At 50.4% G+C, this 19,484-nt stretch overlaps 5 protein-coding genes across 5 annotated transcripts; 4 read left to right on the top strand and 1 right to left on the bottom strand.

Moving 5' to 3' along the window:
- Positions 1-2,182: 2,182 nt before the first annotated feature.
- On the top strand, positions 2,183-7,769 carry PSV08DRAFT_360550 (hormone-sensitive lipase; the record flags this gene model as incomplete). The annotated part of the gene is made up of 4 exons (XM_014223796.2): positions 2,183-2,528; positions 2,667-2,812; positions 2,864-4,245; positions 5,454-7,769. 4 exons carry the CDS (start codon positions 2,183-2,185, stop codon positions 7,669-7,671), a joined length of 4,092 nt encoding a protein of 1,363 aa, XP_014079271.2. The 3' UTR covers positions 7,672-7,769.
- A 1,829-nt stretch (positions 7,770-9,598) lies between these two features.
- On the top strand, positions 9,599-11,620 carry PSV08DRAFT_198571 (uncharacterized protein). Its single transcript, XM_014223794.2, has 2 exons — positions 9,599-10,016; positions 10,090-11,620. Exons 1-2 carry the CDS (start codon positions 9,626-9,628, stop codon positions 11,406-11,408), a joined length of 1,710 nt encoding a protein of 569 aa, XP_014079269.1. The 5' UTR covers positions 9,599-9,625; the 3' UTR covers positions 11,409-11,620.
- Positions 11,621-13,921: 2,301 nt separating this feature from the next.
- PSV08DRAFT_281291 (uncharacterized protein) lies at positions 13,922-14,749 on the bottom strand. The gene is made up of 2 exons (XM_014223793.2): positions 14,536-14,749; positions 13,922-14,392 (listed from the first exon to the last, which is right to left on the bottom strand). The coding sequence occupies exons 1-2, from the start codon at positions 14,647-14,649 to the stop codon at positions 14,231-14,233; spliced, it is 276 nt and encodes a 91-aa protein (XP_014079268.1). The 5' UTR covers positions 14,650-14,749; the 3' UTR covers positions 13,922-14,230.
- Positions 14,750-14,825: 76 nt separating this feature from the next.
- Positions 14,826-15,647, top strand: PSV08DRAFT_360547 (DASH complex subunit Hsk3 like-domain-containing protein). Its single transcript, XM_014223792.2, has 2 exons — positions 14,826-15,125; positions 15,219-15,647. The coding sequence occupies exons 1-2, from the start codon at positions 14,926-14,928 to the stop codon at positions 15,301-15,303; spliced, it is 285 nt and encodes a 94-aa protein (XP_014079267.2). The 5' UTR covers positions 14,826-14,925; the 3' UTR covers positions 15,304-15,647.
- Positions 15,648-18,298: 2,651 nt separating this feature from the next.
- Positions 18,299-19,321, top strand: PSV08DRAFT_245479 (uncharacterized protein; the record flags this gene model as incomplete). Its single annotated transcript, XM_066092328.1, has 5 exons — positions 18,299-18,321; positions 18,353-18,816; positions 19,049-19,146; positions 19,182-19,187; positions 19,232-19,321. 5 exons carry the CDS (start codon positions 18,299-18,301, stop codon positions 19,319-19,321), a joined length of 681 nt encoding a protein of 226 aa, XP_065949408.1.
- Between the last annotated feature and the right edge of the window lie 163 nt (positions 19,322-19,484).

Raw genomic sequence — 19,484 nt, 5'->3', positions numbered from 1 at the left:
GGAGGTACTTTGAGATCACGCGATCGTAGTCTTCCGAGCGCAACGCGACCTTCACCGCCATCACTGTTTGTGCTACATGAAGACGCTGATGCTGTCGCTATACTAAGAAACAATACAGCGGCATTACACCTGTATCGGCCCTCTCCCGGCCTACAATTGATTAGGGTTTTCTTGCTGGCCTGCGTTACACCGCCGCTGATGTTTACCTCTCCGTAACGGATGTCAGATGAGTCAGCATGGAACACAATTGGTCATTTTCTCGTATTTAGAACTTCGAAGAAAATGAATAAGTAGTTAACCTTTGTTATGGGGAGGTTATATACCTACCCTATCTTAGCTTAGTAAAAGAACGGACACTATAAGTAGACACTAGACCTTCGCTACTTCATATAGACCTAAGCAATACAGTAACCTTTGGCTCCTAACAGTATCCTGAAGGGCCCAGCCCATAACAACCTTTAATAGTATTTTCCAACTTTAAGGGTCTTCGAAAAAGAAAAGACAGATATAAAGTGTCCCTAAGACTCACGTCGACTGAGTTATTCAGTTAGTCAACTTTGTATCTCTAACAACCTTGTCAAATATCATCAACCCAAAATCTCTTTAACTACACGTGAAGTTGTATTACGAGATCAAAATATTAGTTGCTCTCGCTCTTTTTACAGGAGTGGATTGTTACTGGGTAAGTAAAGTTATCTAAACAATCTATCTTAGTAAAAAGTCTGGTTTTCTATGAAATCATGTATACTAACTGTTTATTCACTGTAGAATTGCCTCCCGCCAGGGGGAGTAATGTATCCCAGCCTATAAGGTCGCTTTGCACAGAATCCACCAGAGATGTGTTCTCGTGATCTTACCCGAGGTGAATATTCCATATCAAAATCTTAATTGAAGAACAGCATTCGCTAACAATCTTAAAGGCTGGTTAGTGTTGCTCTGTAGGTACACTATGTTAATTTACTAATATAGTAGCTGCGCACCAAATGTGGCAGATCTTGCCCCAGGACCAAGACCAGTTGCCTATAAGTGTGTAAAAGTAAGTAGGAATAAGATGAAAATAGATTCATGGTATGAGCCTAACAGACGTAGGGTTGGCCGTGTGGTGGTAAAGGAAAAGGGCCACGTTCACCTCCTGGTACTGGCTGTTCCCCACCACAACCTAATGAGGATCCAATAGAGGTTGGAGCCTGGTGTTAAGGGGTAGGGTTAGAGTTTTGTAAGGGGCGAGCCCTACCCGGCCTGGCACGCAACTACTCGCGCTGTTTCTACAAGATACTCAACATGTGGCTCAGTCGCTCTGCCTAAGAGCTTATACGCATGAGGCGTATGAAAATTCACAATTCACATTGTCTCTTGAAAGAAAAAAAAACAAATTGTCTGAAGAAAAAGATTAGCGATAGTTATATTTGATTTTATACTAGAAATCTTGGTTAGAGGCTGTTCTACTAAATTAGTAATAGTATAGACTTAAATATTTACCACAGTTTGATTAACTTGCGCGTTTGATTTTCCGAGGGTCCGAAGTGCAAAACCGTCTTGTCTCGGGATGCGTCCCGGGTCCTAGGGATTGTTGAAATTGAGGACACCTTTTTAGAACTTGGCCAAGCCCTTACAATGGTGCTTGAAGATCAGCGACACTGCACAAATTGCGCTCCGCTTGTAGCATAGTGTGTTGGCTCGATGTGCAGCATTTCTATGCATCTCCCGAGACCGCGCCACTTGGTGATTACCGTCAAAGAGCGGGTTGCATTGTTGTCATCCCTTGCATGGCGGCTGCGGGCGTGCCGCAATGTCTCACGAATTGGTGGACAGGGCCTTGGCCGCTTTTGGACATTGGAGAACAAAGAAACTCCCAACAGAGGTCAACTACATCTGGCTGGAACAATAATCTCACTGGATCGGAAAGGCTATGAATCCGCATGTCGCATAGTGCATTTAAAGAAACCTGGAATATTGCGCAGTCGATCTAATTCGTTGCCTTCGTACTCATTGAGAAGCGGGACAATGAATCGTGGCTTTCCTTGAGGAAGCACATTAGCATAGCTATCGTGTTGTTAATACCCAAAAAATGCTAACAAGTCTATTGCTGCCACTGGTTGTTCGGAATTCACTTCGTCCGTCTTCACTTCCACTTTCCGACGCGACTTTCTTCAACATTCCAAGGCCCTACGTCAGATCCACAATGCAAACGGAACATATTTCTCCACATTCCCCTATAGTTGCCACGAAGCCTCCACGGAGTTTGCGCAAAAGTAGTCGGATTCAAGAGACACGCTCTACTTCGATGCCTAATCTTACCACCGAGCATGACTACGAGGACGATCCATCGCCAACTGGCACATCGTCTCCTCGGTCTACAAGGAAGAGACTTGCTTCCCTTGTGGAGGCATCTGAGAGCGAGGAATCTGGCAGTCCGACAGATGAGAAGCCACCTCCAAGTGCCACATCAACAACGGCTGGTTCTCCGGGCTTCGTAGGCCACGTTTGTCTCTGTCAACCAGAACCAAAGATACCGCGGCCCAGGAATGGTGGGTTTAAGATCCCTCTTTGTCTTGCAGTGGTCTATCTTCCAACCATATCGTCATAGTCCGGAGTCGGAATCAGAACAAAGAATACTGCTTTGTTTCTAGAAGATGCTTGCGCAGTCTGCTGACCACCCTTTACAGCATTTATCCTCTATCGGCAGCACCACCAGCAGGCTATCATTGCTCGCAACCCTGGTCTCAACAACCCCGACATTTCCAAGATCATCGGTGAACAGTGGAAGGCTGAACCTGAAGAGCGCAAGAAGATTTGGCAAGACCTCGCACAGGTTAGTACTGCAACTTTTTCTTGTTGCCTATTTCATGTTGATATTGTCTAGGAGGAGAAGGCTAGGCACCAGGAACAGTATCCTGACTACCGATATCAGCCACGTCGAATAGGAAAATCCGGCTCATCGCCTCTGAACCCTTTCGGACAGCATACCACTGTTGACAAATATCTTTGTCAACGGTGTGGCGGTCGCAGTATCAAGACGCCTACCAGCCCGTATCTTGACCCTTCTAGTATCCCTATATTACCTCCTCCCAATATCACTGAAGGTAACACACCAACGACTCGATATTTACCAGTGATTAGCAACCTTAGCATGGAGTCACCTGTTCACCCACGGGGTCACGGCCCTCCAAATCTTAACCACCTCAAATTGAGAGTCACTTCGGCGATACGTGACGAATCAACGATCCCAAGCCCTTCTACACCGAATAAGAAACGAAGGTTCGAATATGGACATCCATACTCTGCCGTCGGTCTCAGAGCAGATGGGCCCTACTTTCCTTCAACACAGTATGCCAGGCGCGAATCTTTGCCTCCCATTCAGATACGGTATTCGCCCCCAAACAGCGCAACTATGCCGCCTCCCCGCACTCCTCGTGATGGAAGGCTCTCGATAGTGGAGGTGGGACCTTCGTCTCACAGCTCCAGTCCTAGAAGCGTAGAAGAAGTTCTCAGTGCTTATGCGTACGGAAACAAGATCAAGCTGCTCGGCCGCATAACGCCTCCCTACAAAGAGGTCAGGGAGGGAATGCGATTTGGTAAGGAAGGCCGTGGCGCCATTATCGCTATCGAAGGTGATGATCTGGGTGCGGTCAAAGAACTTTCCGAATGGCTCAACGAGCACCTTGCCAAACAGGGCGAGTTCAAGCTCCAGATCGCTGAACCACCAATAGTTCCGGGCAATGATGGCAAGGATGTTACTTTCGACGACTATCTCGACTTGATCAAAGAGTGGCATGGCAAGAGCAAGGAGATGATTGAGTATATCACCGCCACCTCTTCCACCGCTTCTCCCTGTCAAGATATCGTCATGTCCGACAAAGATGCTTCTACCAACACTACTACCTCGCGCAAAGACTCCGCAATGCTATGCGACTCCCCCGCTGCAACTCTCAAGCCCGTCATCATCCTGCCAACTTTCCAGCTCCATGCATCTGTCGCATATGCGTCTCGTATACCCATTCAAGACGCATACAGTGCAATGGATCATTGGCAGTGGATGGCCACGCTCTGGCGGGGAACCGTGGGCCCAGATCTCACCTTGTACGTGAAGAGCTATGATGCCAAGGAGGGTCAGATCGGGCAAAAGCCTGATATGGACGATGCCAGCAGGTGCTTCACTGTGTTCAAGGAAAAAGAAGGGAAGTTTACCGAGCCCGATTTGAGGAGGGTTGGGTTTGAGGTTGGGGAGTGGATCAAGGCTGTCAGGTAAGGATGCTTGCTTGGACTTAGGTATACTAGGTACGGACAAGGAATTCCTTTGGAGAAGGGAAGGTTTGGTGAGGCACGATGTATTCTTTTCTCCTTTCTATCTATTCTTGTTACAGTGCTTCTCTGGTGTTGAAGAGATCATTGGTTGCAGCCCCTCCCCCGGTCAGAGTTGTGACGCAGTTGTGACGGGCCTATAAACTGGGGCTGCGCACAAGGTGTTTAATCCATTCATGGTACATAACTTGGCACGCGATTCGGGGAGTTGGCGGTCTTACTATACCTATTCTTCTTTAATAATAGTTAGTCCGGAATTTCTACAGTTATGGTATACATTATGTATGACGGGTTTCCGCCATACGCGTTGTTCGTTCCTAAAACACCTCATACCTCTACTTTTAATGGCAGTCACATGCTATACCCTACCAGTGCAACCATGGCATAGCGAAAATGCCGTTCACGTGCTAGGCTTACGACTAGAAGTAGCAATCAGCAGACAAAGAACATGGAGATGTGGAGAATGCCGTGGCTGGCAAACTAGGCTCCCGCCGGGATGCATGACGCGACTCCTCGGACAAAATGTTGCCAAAGCCGAGAACATGTCATAGCGCAGCTTTCACATGGCACGCACGCATCCACAGCAGCTTGTCACATGCCGAACCCTCACCCAACCACAGAGCCTCATGCAGCAAATGCGCCGCGCTTGTCGACGGCCTTGACGCCTATTCAGAAACATGGATGACCATGGGCTGAAAGCATGTCCATCTTTGTCCCCTCTCTCCTTCTCCCCGATCTCCCTAGTGGTAGTAGTACAATCCTTCCCCCATCGTTTATTACCCCAGGTTGGCCGCCCGCAACATACCCCGGATTCCCACATTTCTGGCATTCACACATGCTGACGCAACACTTGGCCGCTGCAACTACCGTGGAGACCCGACTCTGACGCCTCTCATGACGCTGAACGAGGCAAGCTCTTTGTTTGACAGGTTCAGAATAAGAATATCCGAGTGCGCTTTGTAAAGGGAAGCGCCGTGCGAGAGAGAGTGAACGAGCTTGCGCCATGATAGATCATGTACTTGGGCGGCCGTCAGTGCAATTTCGAAAGATCCAGGTGCTAGCAGTAGTATCTTTCTGGTCCTTTTATCTCTACAGGTAAAGTGCTCATGCAGTGTCACCAACAGCACACGCTTACAACCCTCCCTTTCTAGAGGCGATCGCCACGGGCCCCCAATTGTCCGCCGCATTTCCGCCCTTCTCTCCAGGAAGCTGACTGTGTGGCAATCGGTTCTCGTAACGCTCCTCTACCTCTACGTTGCCCGCAACTTTGGCAAGCTTGTCGGCCTCGAGTGCCCCGAACCGCTCGCAAGCCTCTACTCGCGCTCCTACTTCCGCGCCACATGGGTTACAACGGCACTGGATGCAGGCTTCTGGTCTGCCATGCGCATCAAGCGAAAGGGCCTGAGGGACTTCCTGTCGATTGTGTTTAGCATATATTATATGATATGCGCAGAGCAGGCCGACGAAAAGGTGAGAAAGATTAGGGCTACTCTCACTGTCGATCACCTGCGTGTCGCGTGGAACAAAGGAACAACTCCATATCTTGGCGCCTTGACCAGCCTGATGCGCCCGAGACTGATGGTATACCCGCCGCGCAAAATCAGGATACCACGACCAAGAGCAAGCTCGTATAAAGAGCCTGTGGCTGCGTGGTTGTATTTCAACGGCCCACGAAGCGCTCTCAAGAAGCACGATAAGATTGTGCTGGATATACCTGGTGGAGGCTTCGTTGCTATGGACCCAAGAAACCACGATGATAAGCTCATGGGGTGGGCTGGTAAGACCGGTCTGCCTGTGCTGAGTCTGGACTACAAAAAGGCACCTGAACACCCGTATCCATATGCGCTTAACGAGTGCTATGATGTCTACCATATGATCATGGCTTCGAGGGGGACATGTATGGGATTATCGGGAGAAGTTGAACCCAAAGTTGTCGTTTGTGGTGATTCGGCAGGCGGTAACTTGGCTGTGGGCATGGTGCTCATGGTTCTCCAAAGTGGTTCGACCGAAACGCGAAGGTGGCAGGGCGAACGCGCATTACCGCCCCCTGTTGGCGTAGTGCTAGTCTATCCAGCGCTCGACATGAACATTGGAAACTGGATGTCAGACGAGCAGATGGCCCTTATCCGCGACCGAAGAGTGAGGAAGACCAACCGTCCTATCCTTCGACACAAGAGCGACGACTACCGACACCTTGCCCCGAATACTCCTTATGGATCTGATACCGACAGCGATGATGATGATACCAAGAGACCAAGCATAACCAATGGTGCAAATGCAACTTCCACCCGCACCCTCAAATCTGCCCAGACAATGATCAGGCTCTCTGCTGCCCATACTGGCATAGATAGCCACTCCCTTCCTCGCCTCGATACAAGTAATACCACCGCCAATGGTAACACTGCCACCGGTCAAGTAACATCAGCAAGCACCAACAGTATGCCACCTACGCCATTAGCGACTCAGCCACCTACTCCAGGCGCATCGCTACCAGCACCTCCTACAACCACCATTAAAACCCGCCTTGCAACATCGAGTATGATTTCGTACTTCAACGACCGCATTCTGACGCCGGAAATGATGCGGGCTATGATCATCCTGTATATAGGCCCGCACCATCGTCCAGACTTTAGCACCGACTTTCTTCTTTCGCCGCTGCTCGCACCAGAGTCTCTCCTAGCAAAATTTCCCAAGTGTTGGATGTTGACTGGTGAGCGTGACCCGCTTGTCGACGACACCGTCATCTTCGCCGGACGTCTACGACAGGCCAAGCGCGCAGAATGGGTAGCAGCCAAAGACCTCGGCCTCGACTGGGCTCGCGGCGAGTTCGACGAAGAGAACTGGGTAAATGTCGATCTCATCCCGGGAATCAGCCATGGCTTCTTGCAATTCGTAGGCGTGTTCCCCGAGGGCTGGAAGTACATTCATCGCTGCGGCAAATGGATTACTGAGGCTTTTGACGCTGATGCCGGAAAAGGCGAGCTGGAAACACCCATGTACACGCCGCTTGCTTCTGTGAGACGGCCGGGCGAGATAGGAGGCGATTATTTCGGTACTGTGGGGCTAGCAGATGCGATTGATGGACTTACATCGCCACAGCGGGGCAGACACCATCGCCGAACTGGGACTGCAAGCTCAATTGATGAGGATAGGCCGCTTGAGATGACGGTGCTGAACAAGGGGAAGAGAAGTCCGCAGAACAATCAGTCCGTGAAGGAACGTGATTTGAATGTAAGGGGTAGGGGTAGAGTGAGGAAGAGTGAGCGTGGTAGAAGAAAGAGTTTGGTTAGTTTGGCTTCAGAAGATGATTTGCTGGGGAGGAGAATGAAGGGCTTGACGGGGGGGTTGGGTGGTGATGGTGTTGTTTGAGGATGAGAAAGATCGGGGATGATCATGGTTGTGTTTGTTGGGTATTTAGCGTGCATGAATACATAGCGGTCTTTGATGAATGAAATACATGGTCTGCTCATGCAATGTTCCATGCCTTGTCGGCGCTGTTGTCGGTGTACATGATGACAGGGTTTACGGTGGTACCTTGAACCTGTGAACGTGTAGTTACGCACATCTCCTTTTCTGTCTGAGGACCTTCCAGATGGGATTTGTAAACGCATTGATCCGCTGTGTGGTATTCTGCTCAAAGGACGTGAAGATGCTCTGTCAATTGTTAATGAAATAATCGTCTGCTGTAACCATTTTGTACGAGCCCTCTGATGTGAGTGTAAAATTTTGAATAGGCACAAGGTGGTTCACCTGACCTACGTCTAAGACGTGACAGTAAGGGGTTTTTTGTCTTTTTTTTTTGCGGTCGCGTCCAATGAAGTCATTGCAGGAGCAACTAATGCCGTTGTAATTCTCTCGCTCAATATCTGAGTCATGAACTGATGCTAGTGAGTACCACTTCATAGTGGAGCTGCACGTAGCAACGGAAGGAATAGGAAACTAGCAGATCGAGCATGTGTGAGCGGTATTTCTTGACTCGTAAAAACGGTTTGTACAGTGAGTACTAGGTGCATGTAGATGGGAATCATACTCCAGTTCCGAGGTTTTGGCGCTGCAATCTTTGTGCTCATTCGTAGTTCATGTGCTAGTGCACCTTGGATTTCGATGGTAGTGGGGCGTGGTGCCATGTCGGGGTTTGTACAGCTCGTATTAATGGTTGGTGGAGCCGTTAGATTTGACTCGTAACGAAGCTCATCCTGCTGCTGATGACTACTGTCTCACTTTGATCTTCACAAACTATCGGATGCTATACGTTCGTTTCTCCGTATTCCATGGCCGGTTCTACCCGAAGTGGCCCCAACACATGGCTCTGGTGCCCCTGGGGTTTCTGGAGAGTGGGCCCAGCAGCACTATTGCAGGGCCTCCAGGCTGGGGGAGGCGAGGCTGGAGCGGAGCATGTCGGATGGTGTACTGCAGCTAGATACACTCCCTCCCTCCGTTCTCTACGGCTACGTCCACAAAGGGCATGGGCGCCGAAACCCCAGTGGTAAACCTGGAAGAGAGCCTCGCTGGCCAGGGCTTCCTCCGCCCTCCGATTCCGATGGTGATACGTGCGTCGAACTGGTCTGCTACTTTTTGGCAATTCGCACCGCTTGTTGACACACCCAATGGCACAACGACGTCATGGCTCTGACGCTTTGACTGAAGTGAAGTCGGTCGAGGCTCCGGCAGTTGGACGGTGTTGAGAACTGGTTGCAAAGACTAGTCATCCGCCACTCCCGCATGTTACCCGATGCTTATCTTTACCTACTGTGTGTCCAGCTTTGCGGGGTTCTACTTGCACGAGCTCAGGAACCTCCAACAAAACTCCATGGGGAACGACGTTCGAGACGAGGGGGGGACACGTACACCCTGCCTCTTGTGCAATCGGTGGATATCTCGGGTGAAAACTTTGTTGGATCGCAGAGCCTCATGTGGGGCGGTAGAAGCTTCTTTGCAGCCAAGCTCCACCAAGACGTCGGGCCGATGCTTGTCTATCAACGCCCATCTCTACTACTACTGGATGATGATTGGCAAACCTGCAACAACCAGCTTTAGACTCGCGCTTACTGTTTTCGCAAGGGTCCCGGTATCGCTTTGCGCGCAAGCCAGAAAATTTGCTGCCTCTGTGCCATGGAGACTCCACATTACGTCACTCTAGTCGTATGAGGAGCACCATGGGGACTTCTCCATGGGCACCGATCTTCTCCACTGGGGTTTATAAAGGGAGGAGATGTGCACAGGAAAGCGTTTTTCTTACCGTGTGCGAGATATTACTCGCGATTCCGCTGCGTTTCTCCTCCCTCGTTTGAACGCCCTCTCCTTTGGTTTATCACTGCCCATCATGGACGAGAAGGATACCAAGATGGCCGAAATTGGCAACAAGTCGCCAGACCCACAGCTCGAAACTGAAAAGAACGACAACATTCAAGTTGCTCCTGCGCCCGATTACTCTGCACCAAAGGCCCGGACAGAGCAGCTTGAAGATGCGAGAGGATGGGAATCTGAGAATTTGATCCAGGATCTTTCAAAGCAGCTTGAGCAGACCAATTACAAGAAAGGATTTTTCGATATTGAATTCAAAAATCCTAAGCACTTCACATGGATGCTTATTGTTTTTGCCTCCATGGGTGGTCTGCTCTCTGGTCTCGATCAGTCGCTTATTTCTGGTGCCAATTTGACACTTCCCGGCGACTTGGGTCTTACCGATCAACAAAATTCGCTCGTCAACTCTGGTATGCCTCTAGGTGGTAAGTTTCCAAAAAAAAAAGGTATTCTCTTTCCGATACTCAGACTAAACTCATCTAGCTGTTGCTGGTGCTTTGCTCATCTCGCCATGCAATGAGTACTTTGGTCGCCGCTGGGCCATCATCATTTCCTGCATTCTCTATACCATTGGTGGCGCTCTCGAAGCTGGAGCCATGAACTACGGAATGATTGTTGCCGCCCGTGTCATCCTGGGAGCTGGTGTCGGTCTCGAAGGAGGTACCGTCCCTGTCTATGTCGCCGAAACCGTCGAGAGTAGAATGCGTGGTAACGTTGTCTCGCTGTATCAATTCAACATTGCGCTAGGGGAAGTTCTTGGCTACGCCGTCGCTGCCATGTTCATCAAAGTCCCAGGAAGCTGGCGCTATATTCTTGGTTCCTCGCTAGTGTTCTCCACCATCATGGGTATTGGTATTCTCTTCATGCCGGAAAGCCCCCGATACCTGATGCACAAGAAGCAGCCTCTTGAGTCCTTCAAGGTATGGAAGCGTATTCGAGGTATCTCTACACATGAGGCACGCGAGGAATTCTTCGTTATGAAAGTCAGCACCGAGATGGAGGAGGCTGAGGTGGCCGCTCAGCGCACCAACCGTTTCCCATGGATGGACTTTTTTACCAAATCCCGACCACGACGCGCCATTATTTACGCAAACATCATGGTTTTTTTGGGACAGTTTACCGGTGTCAATGCAATTTTATATTATTTAGGAGTTTTGATGTCGCAAATGGGCTTTAATACCTACGATTCCACATATGTTTCGCTGGTTGGTGGAGGCTCGCTTTTGCTTGGCACAATCCCCGCTATATTCCTCATGGAAACCTGCGGACGACGTTTCTGGGCTATTTCCATGCTGCCTGGCTTCCTCGTTGGTCTCGTCCTAGTCGGTGTCTCCTACCAAATCACTGATCTCAGCGGCAAACTCGCTGTATACTTTACCGGCCTGGTCCTGTACATGTTGTTCTTCGGTTCCTACGCCGCACTTACTTGGGTCGTTCCATCTGAGGTCTACCCTACGTACCTTCGGTCCTACGGGATGACTACCTCGACTGCATGGCTGTTCCTCTCCTCCTTCATCATCACCTACAACTTCACTGGCATGCAAGAGGCCTTTACCAAGACAGGTCTTACCATTGGATTCTTTGGTGGCATCGCTGTTGTCGGATGGTTCTACCAGATTTTCTTTATGCCAGAGACCAAGGATCTTACTCTCGAGGAAATCGACCAACTATTCCAGAAGCCAACCAGACAACTTGTCAAGGAGAACATGAAAAGTTCTTGGGAAGTTACGAATGATCTGTGTCATTTCAGATTCAGGAAGGTATTTATTGACAACAACCGCAGGCGCGGTCGTGAGGAGTAATGGATATCATGCGTAGATTCGCAGTGGCCATCCAGCACGCTTCACGCAGGGCCTACTCAGCCCTTGTTTGATGAGTACACGGAGTTGAGACGAAACATATAAATATGCCGAACTCAGAGATGACGATGATGCTGAATAGATTTCATTCTAGTTGTTCAATACCCCGGATAGATTTTTTTTCGATCCAATACATCATTTTAGCAGTTGCTGAAAAAAATCCCACTTAAAATGTGTCCCTCGTGTCTCTGAATGCCGCTCTGCAAAATAGATCAAAAAACTAAATTAGGATGCGTACGCCATTCTTTTGGTCAATCAACAGAACCCCGGGTCAATAGCAGATACCCACGACCTCCACAGGTTCTCCACACTACCAAATACGATCCATACAATCCCACAAAAAAAGGGACATAACTAAAGCCATCTGCATCACCAGTCTCACCGCAAAGCCAAGACCCCAAATAGGGGATACCGGAATCCAGCAAGCTGATAAAATCACATTACGCAACTTGTTTTCATTTGACACATCGCAGTAGCCCCTCAAATGAATCTACAGCTCAAGAAGAAAAAAATAGTTTCTAAGCCAAGTCAATTCAAGACACAAAGTAAGACAGTCCAAGCGGCATGCCTGGCGCAAAAACCTCCCCGAGATCAGACATTGTCTCAGCAACAAGCATGTCTCTCTGTCTCTCTGTCTCTCTGTCTCTTGTGGCTTGTAAAAAAGAAAGAAAGAAAGATCCAGCGTGTTTGCCATGTTCTTTTCCACCTTCATCTCCTCTCTCTCTCTCTTTAATTCCGCCAAAGAACAAACCGACAAACAACGAAGAAGAAAAAAAACAAAACACCGCCTTCGATTTTCTCAGCACACAGGAATTCAGAACTACCAAACAAAAAAGAGTTCAACGGCAAACGTTAGCAATCTTTCGTCAACTGGGATTCAATTCGGCTCAAAGTTCAATGATGACGCTCACCGTGTTTCCCCTCGACGGCGGTTCCTTTGACAACACTCCGCATGTCATGTCCTCTGGCGCCGCTGTACTACCTAGCTGCATGCTCATCGCTTGTTTCGTTGCCGCGGCTGTTGCGTTTGCGGGTGGGAGCGAGGGAGTTCTAGATCAAGTATTGGAGCTGATCATGGGCGGCAATCATGGTTAGTCTTTTTTCTTTTCTTGCCTTCGTGCTGTTTCTCTTCCTTTCTTTCTTTTTTTGGTGGAGGGAGACTTTGTGGAATTCGGGGGAATTCTGCGTTCCAAAACGTGTGGGGTGCTGGATTGTGGATTCGGAATTTGAGCGGATGGGGCTAATGCGAGTGGTGGGGTTTTTTTTTAGGATCTAATAGGATTGTGGCTAGTGCTGCGGTGCCTTATGGTGTGGAGTCGGGTGCGAAGATGGATATGTGATGGGGATCTGGGAATTGGGGCGATGGCGAGAACGTAGATACGGGATGAAAGCGGGGAGCGGGATAGATGGGACGTGGGAACGTGAATCTTCAACAACAGTCAAGCAAGGGATCAGGGACTCGATCTTAAAGTTCTTACATCAGTTGGGTTCATCTGATGTCAACGTGAACAGTGTTTCATTTCACCGACAAGTAGATTTCGGAAACTTGATTCTTCTATTCTTGGTAACTAATCTAATCAATGAAATTTGGGACATTCTGAGTACTACTATGTAGAAAATGCAGTATTGTGTGTTCTTGGAAAATGTCTTGCACGATGGAGGATAAAGATTTCTCAAGGGCTCGGCTCAGTCATTGAACCTGCCTCGGGTCGAAAACAGAAATATGCAAAAAAAGAGAATTAACTGAAGTCTCTATGTCCCAATCCCACCTTACCCTTAGCGAATTCAGTACGTAGAAGCAGTCACTTCCAGGATAGGTATAGAGCTATCATGAACTGGCGTAGTAGCACCGGATTGCCTTGTTCTGACCGAAATCGGATTTGGCTGCATGACGAGGCTGGAGTACGCATAATGTTTGACTGATCGTTGGGGTAATACTGTAGATGATCCGTTTCGCCTAAGACGAAGAACGGCCGAGTAGCTTGAGACATGTTGTCATCCGGCATATCATGTGTGTAGGGATTAGCCTAATCACTAGTGCTTCGCCTGGGCGGCTGCATGTAGCAGTTACACATGGGTCTCGTGACCTTTATCCTACGTACGTAGGTGTGGCGGGGCGGTGAACGGCATCACGGAAGGTCATGTGGAGGGGAAATTTGGTTTGGTGAAGATCGACGTCGTTGTACTCTTCCCGTGGGGCAATTGGCAAAATAAATTTGTAATGCCTTGACCATCTAGTAACCATGGTTACACTATGATGTGTTATACATAACTCCACTAGCTGTTAAGGAGCACGTGCAGCTCTGAGAAAGCAGCATTGCCCTTGCATATACGCTACTGCAAGGAAGCGATCCGCTCGGTTCAGACGGACCATAATAGCTTCGACAAGATCACTGGCGTGCAATGTCATGACACGCATATTGATCATGAGTCTTGTAAAGATCCTCTCTCAGCTTTTGATCTCGGTAAAGCTTCCAACTTTTCCATGGGTAGCGTGACCAAGTATGCGGTAGTGTGTGTCCAAAGTCGGCAAAGGACATTAAGTGCGATTTCCAAGTCTCCCCTCTTGCCACTATGTATCGCTCTTTTCCATGTCGTTGGTGTAGCATTAGTCCGAGATGGGATGGTATCTGTAGCACCGGGGGTGTTCTCTAGGGACTTCCAGATGGCTTCTTATGAATATAGCGGTACGTTGGTATTCCACACGGTCTATTCGGAGATGTGGTAAGTCGACAACATGATCCAGATTCTGTTTTTCCCGTTTCTCATCTCCCGTCAGCCTGCCCTTGCTCTTTCACCCTCCTCTTTTCGCCAATCATTGCAATTTTCCTTTCCATCTCATTCTTCTTTAGGACTAAATCGGCGCGTGTGACTTCGAGTTGGGCGATCCGTTCTTCGGGTGTGGCTTGAAGAACCTGTCGTTTTTGCTAAAGAGACAAATCGTTAGCATATGATCTTTTGGATGCTCGGGACTGGGATCAGTAGTCCAGATTGCCTTCAAAAGCACACAGTGCATTTGTGAAGAAGAAATCTTTACGCATCCTTTACACAAAGTGAATGATCAATATACCTGCTTGATTTCTTGCTGTCCCTTCAACCCCGCGCCATAGATAGTCCCGGTTATTGTGATAGCAGCGACTGCGCCAGTCATGATCCAGCGCCGGACGGTCTGGAGAGTTGCCATGGTTCCTCACGAGGCGAGCCCAGTAAGACGATGCGATAAGGGACCAATGGTGGTGCGCAGGGGCAATGGAGTTGAGGCCGCAGAAAAGTCGAAGCGGAGTGGAGATTCCAATCGCCAAGCCCTGTTCGCCGCGGGAGTCCCACCACGATCCAATGCGACGCGTCCCCCACTTCTGCGTCCACAACAATCACACCACCAACACTGACGACCAACGATTATATCCACCTCGAATTCCAGCGGTAAATCTCGGAGGCATCTGCGGTTACAACAATTACGATGTCGAATGTTCCTCGCTCCCACACTCCAGGCGGCTCGCGCCTCAGTACCGTACCCTCGCAGAAGCCGCGCCAACTCTCTCACCTACAAGCGCAACTGGCACAACTGACGGCAAATATGGCGGATCTGGAGAGTCTGATGCGTATGACGGCTGGTCAGGCACAGGATATGCGGGGATTGGGCGGTTATGCTGGCGCCATGTAAGTTGCGACAGTTGGGATACTCGGTCAAGTCCAGGACGAGGAGCAGGGCTCAGGCTGTGCAGACGACAGGCGCTAACGCTGGATACCTAGGTTCATGGCGGCAAGCAAAGTCTTGGGAGAAGAGACGGTCAAGGGTGGCGGAGTGGTGGACGACAAGAAGGCGGGAAAGGAATGAATTAAAAAAGCCATACAGCGACCGTGCTATATATCCCGCGCACACCTCGAATACCTAGACGAGACGAACGTACAAACAGGGCAAGGCGGTGTCATAATCGGTAATCTCTGTGTCACGTCACATCAGGCCGATTGACGAGATAGGGAGCGTGGATGTCACCCTCCCCACGGAGAAGGACGCTTGGATATCAGCAAGGGGACGGGAGAAAATGCTCGAGAGATGGAATCATCGGGATGGATACGGGTACCCGACGAAGCATATGATGGTTCCTGCAGCGATACTGGATTGGCGTGGTATGGATGAAAATGTAGAGCCACCCAGCAATGTACTCACATACCATGATATAAAATCCCCGCACCCCGATTTTAGGCCCTCCCCAAATACTGTGGGGGCCCCTTATCCAAACCCACTTGCGACGATCATGCCAAAAAACCGCGATTTTGATTGCCCGGCTTACACGACCGGCCGACGGCGAGAACATTAGTTATCATGGCAGCAAATAGGCCCCAAGACACGACAATAGCAAAAGCACAGTCTCGCCAGCTCAACAAGATGCAGGGTCTGGTGTTCTTATCGACTACGCTGATTCGCCAGGGCGTGTGCCCGGGGAAGCCAAATGATGCTCATTGCTTCGCGCACAGCCGCAGTATACATTTCCCTGCGTAAGATAAGGTATCTGGAGATAGTCTATCTCTGTTTCACATCCGCAATAGGAAGGCCGCCTACTCGCTGGATATGTGGACTGCACCCAAACTGACTACGTTTCCCTGCATTCATAAGCACTATTGGCTGCTCGGACGGTGAGGAGGGAGGATGTGAGGCTGAAAGAGGGTGGTGCAAGCACCACTAAGAATACGGCTATCAATCGCGCAATGATAACGCGCAATGGTATCACTGCACGATCTGGCTCTGGCAGTAGACCCTGCACCTGTATAAGAGGTCGCATGTGCCGCCATTGCATTTCTGGGCTGGAAAGCAAATCTGGCCCCCCTCCCTCTCCCGTTTTCCCTGTGCACTGGACGACCTGATTCCGCTCCGCCGTTGTGGCCCGATTCCGCTGAGGATGCCAAGATGGCGCGCCTTGAAGACGCCTTTCCCTTCAACAAGTCAAGCATGAGCCATTGATGGTTGGCCTTCAACAACAGGCATTTTATTCGAGAAAAAAAGCCACAGCCCTCTCTCCCGTTCCCCTCGGACGCAGCAGACACTCTAGCGAGTGTGCAGCCCATCCACGGGTCGGCCGGACTCACTGACGTACGCATCATCCCCGCTGCCACGAATCTTTCCTGAATTCCATGTCGAGCGGACAACCATGTAGCAAAACGTCACGACCCAGGACGGACAGGCATTGCCACTGCCTTGATTTCGACGTATAGACGGCCGGCAGTGACATGTAAGCGCTGACGAACAACCTTGTACGAATCTGGAGAGGGAGCACGCGAGACTGCAGCAAGCATACGACGAGGAAAAGGACCCTATTCCACTTTGTTCACTCACGGCCGAGCCCGTTGATGGTCGACAGTTTGTGTGCCCAAGTGTGGATCGACCAAGGGCGGTGTCGTGGACGATCAAGGGATCATCCGCCGAATTACCCATATTCGAGTCTTCTAAATGAATCACGTACACCAACCCCCACGTGCATCCCGCGTCTCGTATCGAAGGCATGCGACCTTGAAACCTTGTCTAAGCCAACGAGGCGTTTCGACCGTGACGAGGAGAAGGCAGGAGACATGCACGCGCATGGTTGCAAGGGGATTGGTGTGGGGGGGGGTGGCCTGGTGTTATTGATTGTCGGCGGTTGCAGCGGTTGATTGGTGCCGTTGGTGCCGTGTGGACATGCGAGGGGTGCGCGTGTGTGTGTGTATGGGTGTGGATTTCGGTACCGCGCTAGCACCAGTGCTAAGGGTCGCGGTCCAGCAAAGCGGATAATACCGCGCGAGGATTGTTCCGACAAAGAGCAAGTGCAGACATCCGATAGCACAGGCATTGGAGGATGTTTTGGAATCAAGATTGGATCAGGGCGAAATGCAGCATAGGACGCAGAGGTGGCTCGTGTTGTTGAACGACTACTGTGTGTGTAGCGTGCCCAAAGCCATCAATGCGGCGACAAGCGAAGTTAGAGCAGATTCAGTCGGGTTTAGCAAAGGATCCAGGCTCCACTTTACCAGCTTATGCATGCAAGTCAGAAGCAAATGGCGTTTTTTTGGAGGGGGGTCGGATGGGGGCTTGGGGGCGCTTGCATGGACAGGGATGCTCGGCTTGACCGCTTGCTCTTTTCGGGGCAAGACACGTGGGGGTGCATCCGCTTCTCAATATCGAGCACACCTTGCCTGCATGCCTCTACTGCGGACGAGTAGACTGGAGACGGAGCCCTTGGGCCGCACTGGATTGTGCCAGAGTACATGCTCCGGAGAAAATGGCTCAGCAGTCGGCGCAGATGGATGTTAGTGGAGTGATATGACTTGGTTGTGATATTGGTTCGCATGTGAAACTCCGTTGGACTGGTGAGCCGGGATCTAAACGACTGGCTCGAGATTAGCCGATGCACGACGTCAACCATCGGTGCTCGCGGGCTGGTAGATGAGTCGTACCCGAAGTAATGCCAGTAGGGCAACCCATGGTATGCATCCAGTAGAGTGAGTAGATGAATGACTATGTATCAATGTATTGATGCACAGGAGATTGCTGGACCCTTTTTTGCGCCCCTTGATATTACAAACAATACCGGTGGGTACGGCTTGGTTGGACCCCAAAAGCAGTGCGGTTCAAGGCTTTGATGCACCGACCACTACACACAACAGCACCATATGCTCGTGGAGAAAGCCGTGAGGAGCACTGAAGTCGACGACCTGTGTGTACTGGAACCAATGCAAGCCAAGAGGGAGCGACGCTCTTCGATCTTCAAGGGCTGCCTCCAAGCCTCACAGATCGCAGTGCAAATGGCAAAAAAAAAGTGGCTGCGCCTCACATGCCCTGAGTACCGTATGTACTGTACATGTACATGGCTCTTTGCCTGACGTATGTCCCTGCCTGGACTATATGTGTGTAGAAGCATGGATAGCAGTGCAGGTAAAGATCTAGAAGAGTTGCCACCACCGACAAACCATGGCCATAGTTCATGCGAGTGTTGCCAGTTTCACGTTGCTCTCTCCACCATGTGCGTAACGGTTACATGTGGACGAGTACTATGGATCTGCCTCGACCCGCGCGGATTTTCCGACGGCTGCAGTGGCTACATGTCCGTTTGTGGGTGCTGGTGGACTCTGGGTGGAACAATGGTTTGGGGTTCTTGCTGGATTGGAACAGAAAAGGATTGCGGGTGGATGTGCCAGCGTTGCCGGTACAAGGAGCCGTGTAATGGGGTGAGGGCAATGCCACTGGGGCGGTGGATACTGTTGAGCGCGCCAGACGCTCTAGTTGTACCTGTATTGCGTGTAAGGCGCGTCTGGAGATTGTGCATCACCAAAAGAGACTACAGCCACGTGCTCGTGCGCAGTGAGAGGTGGGCCCGCGGTAAGTAGAGACTAATCAAGGTGGTGGGTCTGGTAAGTAAACAAGAGACCCTGAGATGAGGCCGTGAGGCTGTCGGGAAATGTAGGGATCGAAGTGCCGAGCCCAAGGGCGGGCTGCGGCAGTACTCGGACCTGATACTCCACAGCGGGTAAACAACAAGCAGGTATTGCAGCATTTTGGAGAGGGCGAGTGCGTCTCGTTTTTTTGGCGCTGGCTGCACCAACAATGCCAGCCAGTCGAGCGAGTCGGGCGGACCAGCCGGATAGTGAGCAGTGCGGCGAGGCATACCCGCCCCAGAGTGGGAAAAGGCCCAGACAAGACAGGCACATAGTATGTACGTACGTCCGTACTAGATACATATGTAGAATATAGTAGGTGTGTAGGTGTGTACACACATGGCTACACGGACGTGTAGGCGTGCAGTGGACAATCGTGTCGCTGCTGCTGCACGCCATTAGCGGACCAAGCACAAGGCAGGCTGCAGGCTGACGAACAGCACGGCTGACGGAGCCGTTGTTTATTCACGTAAGCTTTCAAGACTACAGTGGCTGTGGATCGCGAAGCGGTGCTAGAACATGTCAAGAGGAATAAGGGAACATTAGCGAGGCTCGGGCAGACGCAGTCCGATGGCGCATGCGGCCAGGAGGAAAAGTGACGTACCCAGGCGG

Source organism: Bipolaris maydis (genome assembly GCF_028858645.1).
Source record: "Bipolaris maydis strain C4 unplaced genomic scaffold PSV08scaffold_4, whole genome shotgun sequence".
NCBI lineage: Eukaryota > Fungi > Ascomycota > Dothideomycetes > Pleosporales > Pleosporaceae > Bipolaris > Bipolaris maydis.
The sequence above is the reverse complement of the archived record's forward strand: the minus strand, read 5'-3'. Positions and strand labels throughout refer to the sequence as shown.

What these genes read in the sequence shown, in the direction of transcription:
- PSV08DRAFT_198571 (XM_014223794.2), top strand. Translation starts at nt 9,626, where the DNA reads ATGGACGAGAAGGATACCAAGATGGCCGAAATTGGCAACAAGTCGCCA. An exon ending in AAATTCGCTCGTCAACTCTG is followed by an intron (nt 10,017 to 10,089) that starts GTATGCCTCTAG and finishes AAACTCATCTAG; the next exon opens with CTGTTGCTGGTGCTTTGCTC.
- PSV08DRAFT_281291 (XM_014223793.2), bottom strand. Translation starts at nt 14,649, where the DNA reads ATGGCAACTCTCCAGACCGTCCGGCGCTGGATCATGACTGGCGCAGTC. An exon ending in GACAGCAAGAAATCAAGCAG is followed by an intron (nt 14,393 to 14,535) that starts GTATATTGATCA and finishes TTGTCTCTTTAG; the next exon opens with CAAAAACGACAGGTTCTTCA.
- PSV08DRAFT_360547 (XM_014223792.2), top strand. Translation starts at nt 14,926, where the DNA reads ATGTCGAATGTTCCTCGCTCCCACACTCCAGGCGGCTCGCGCCTCAGT. An exon ending in GGCGGTTATGCTGGCGCCAT is followed by an intron (nt 15,126 to 15,218) that starts GTAAGTTGCGAC and finishes CTGGATACCTAG; the next exon opens with GTTCATGGCGGCAAGCAAAG.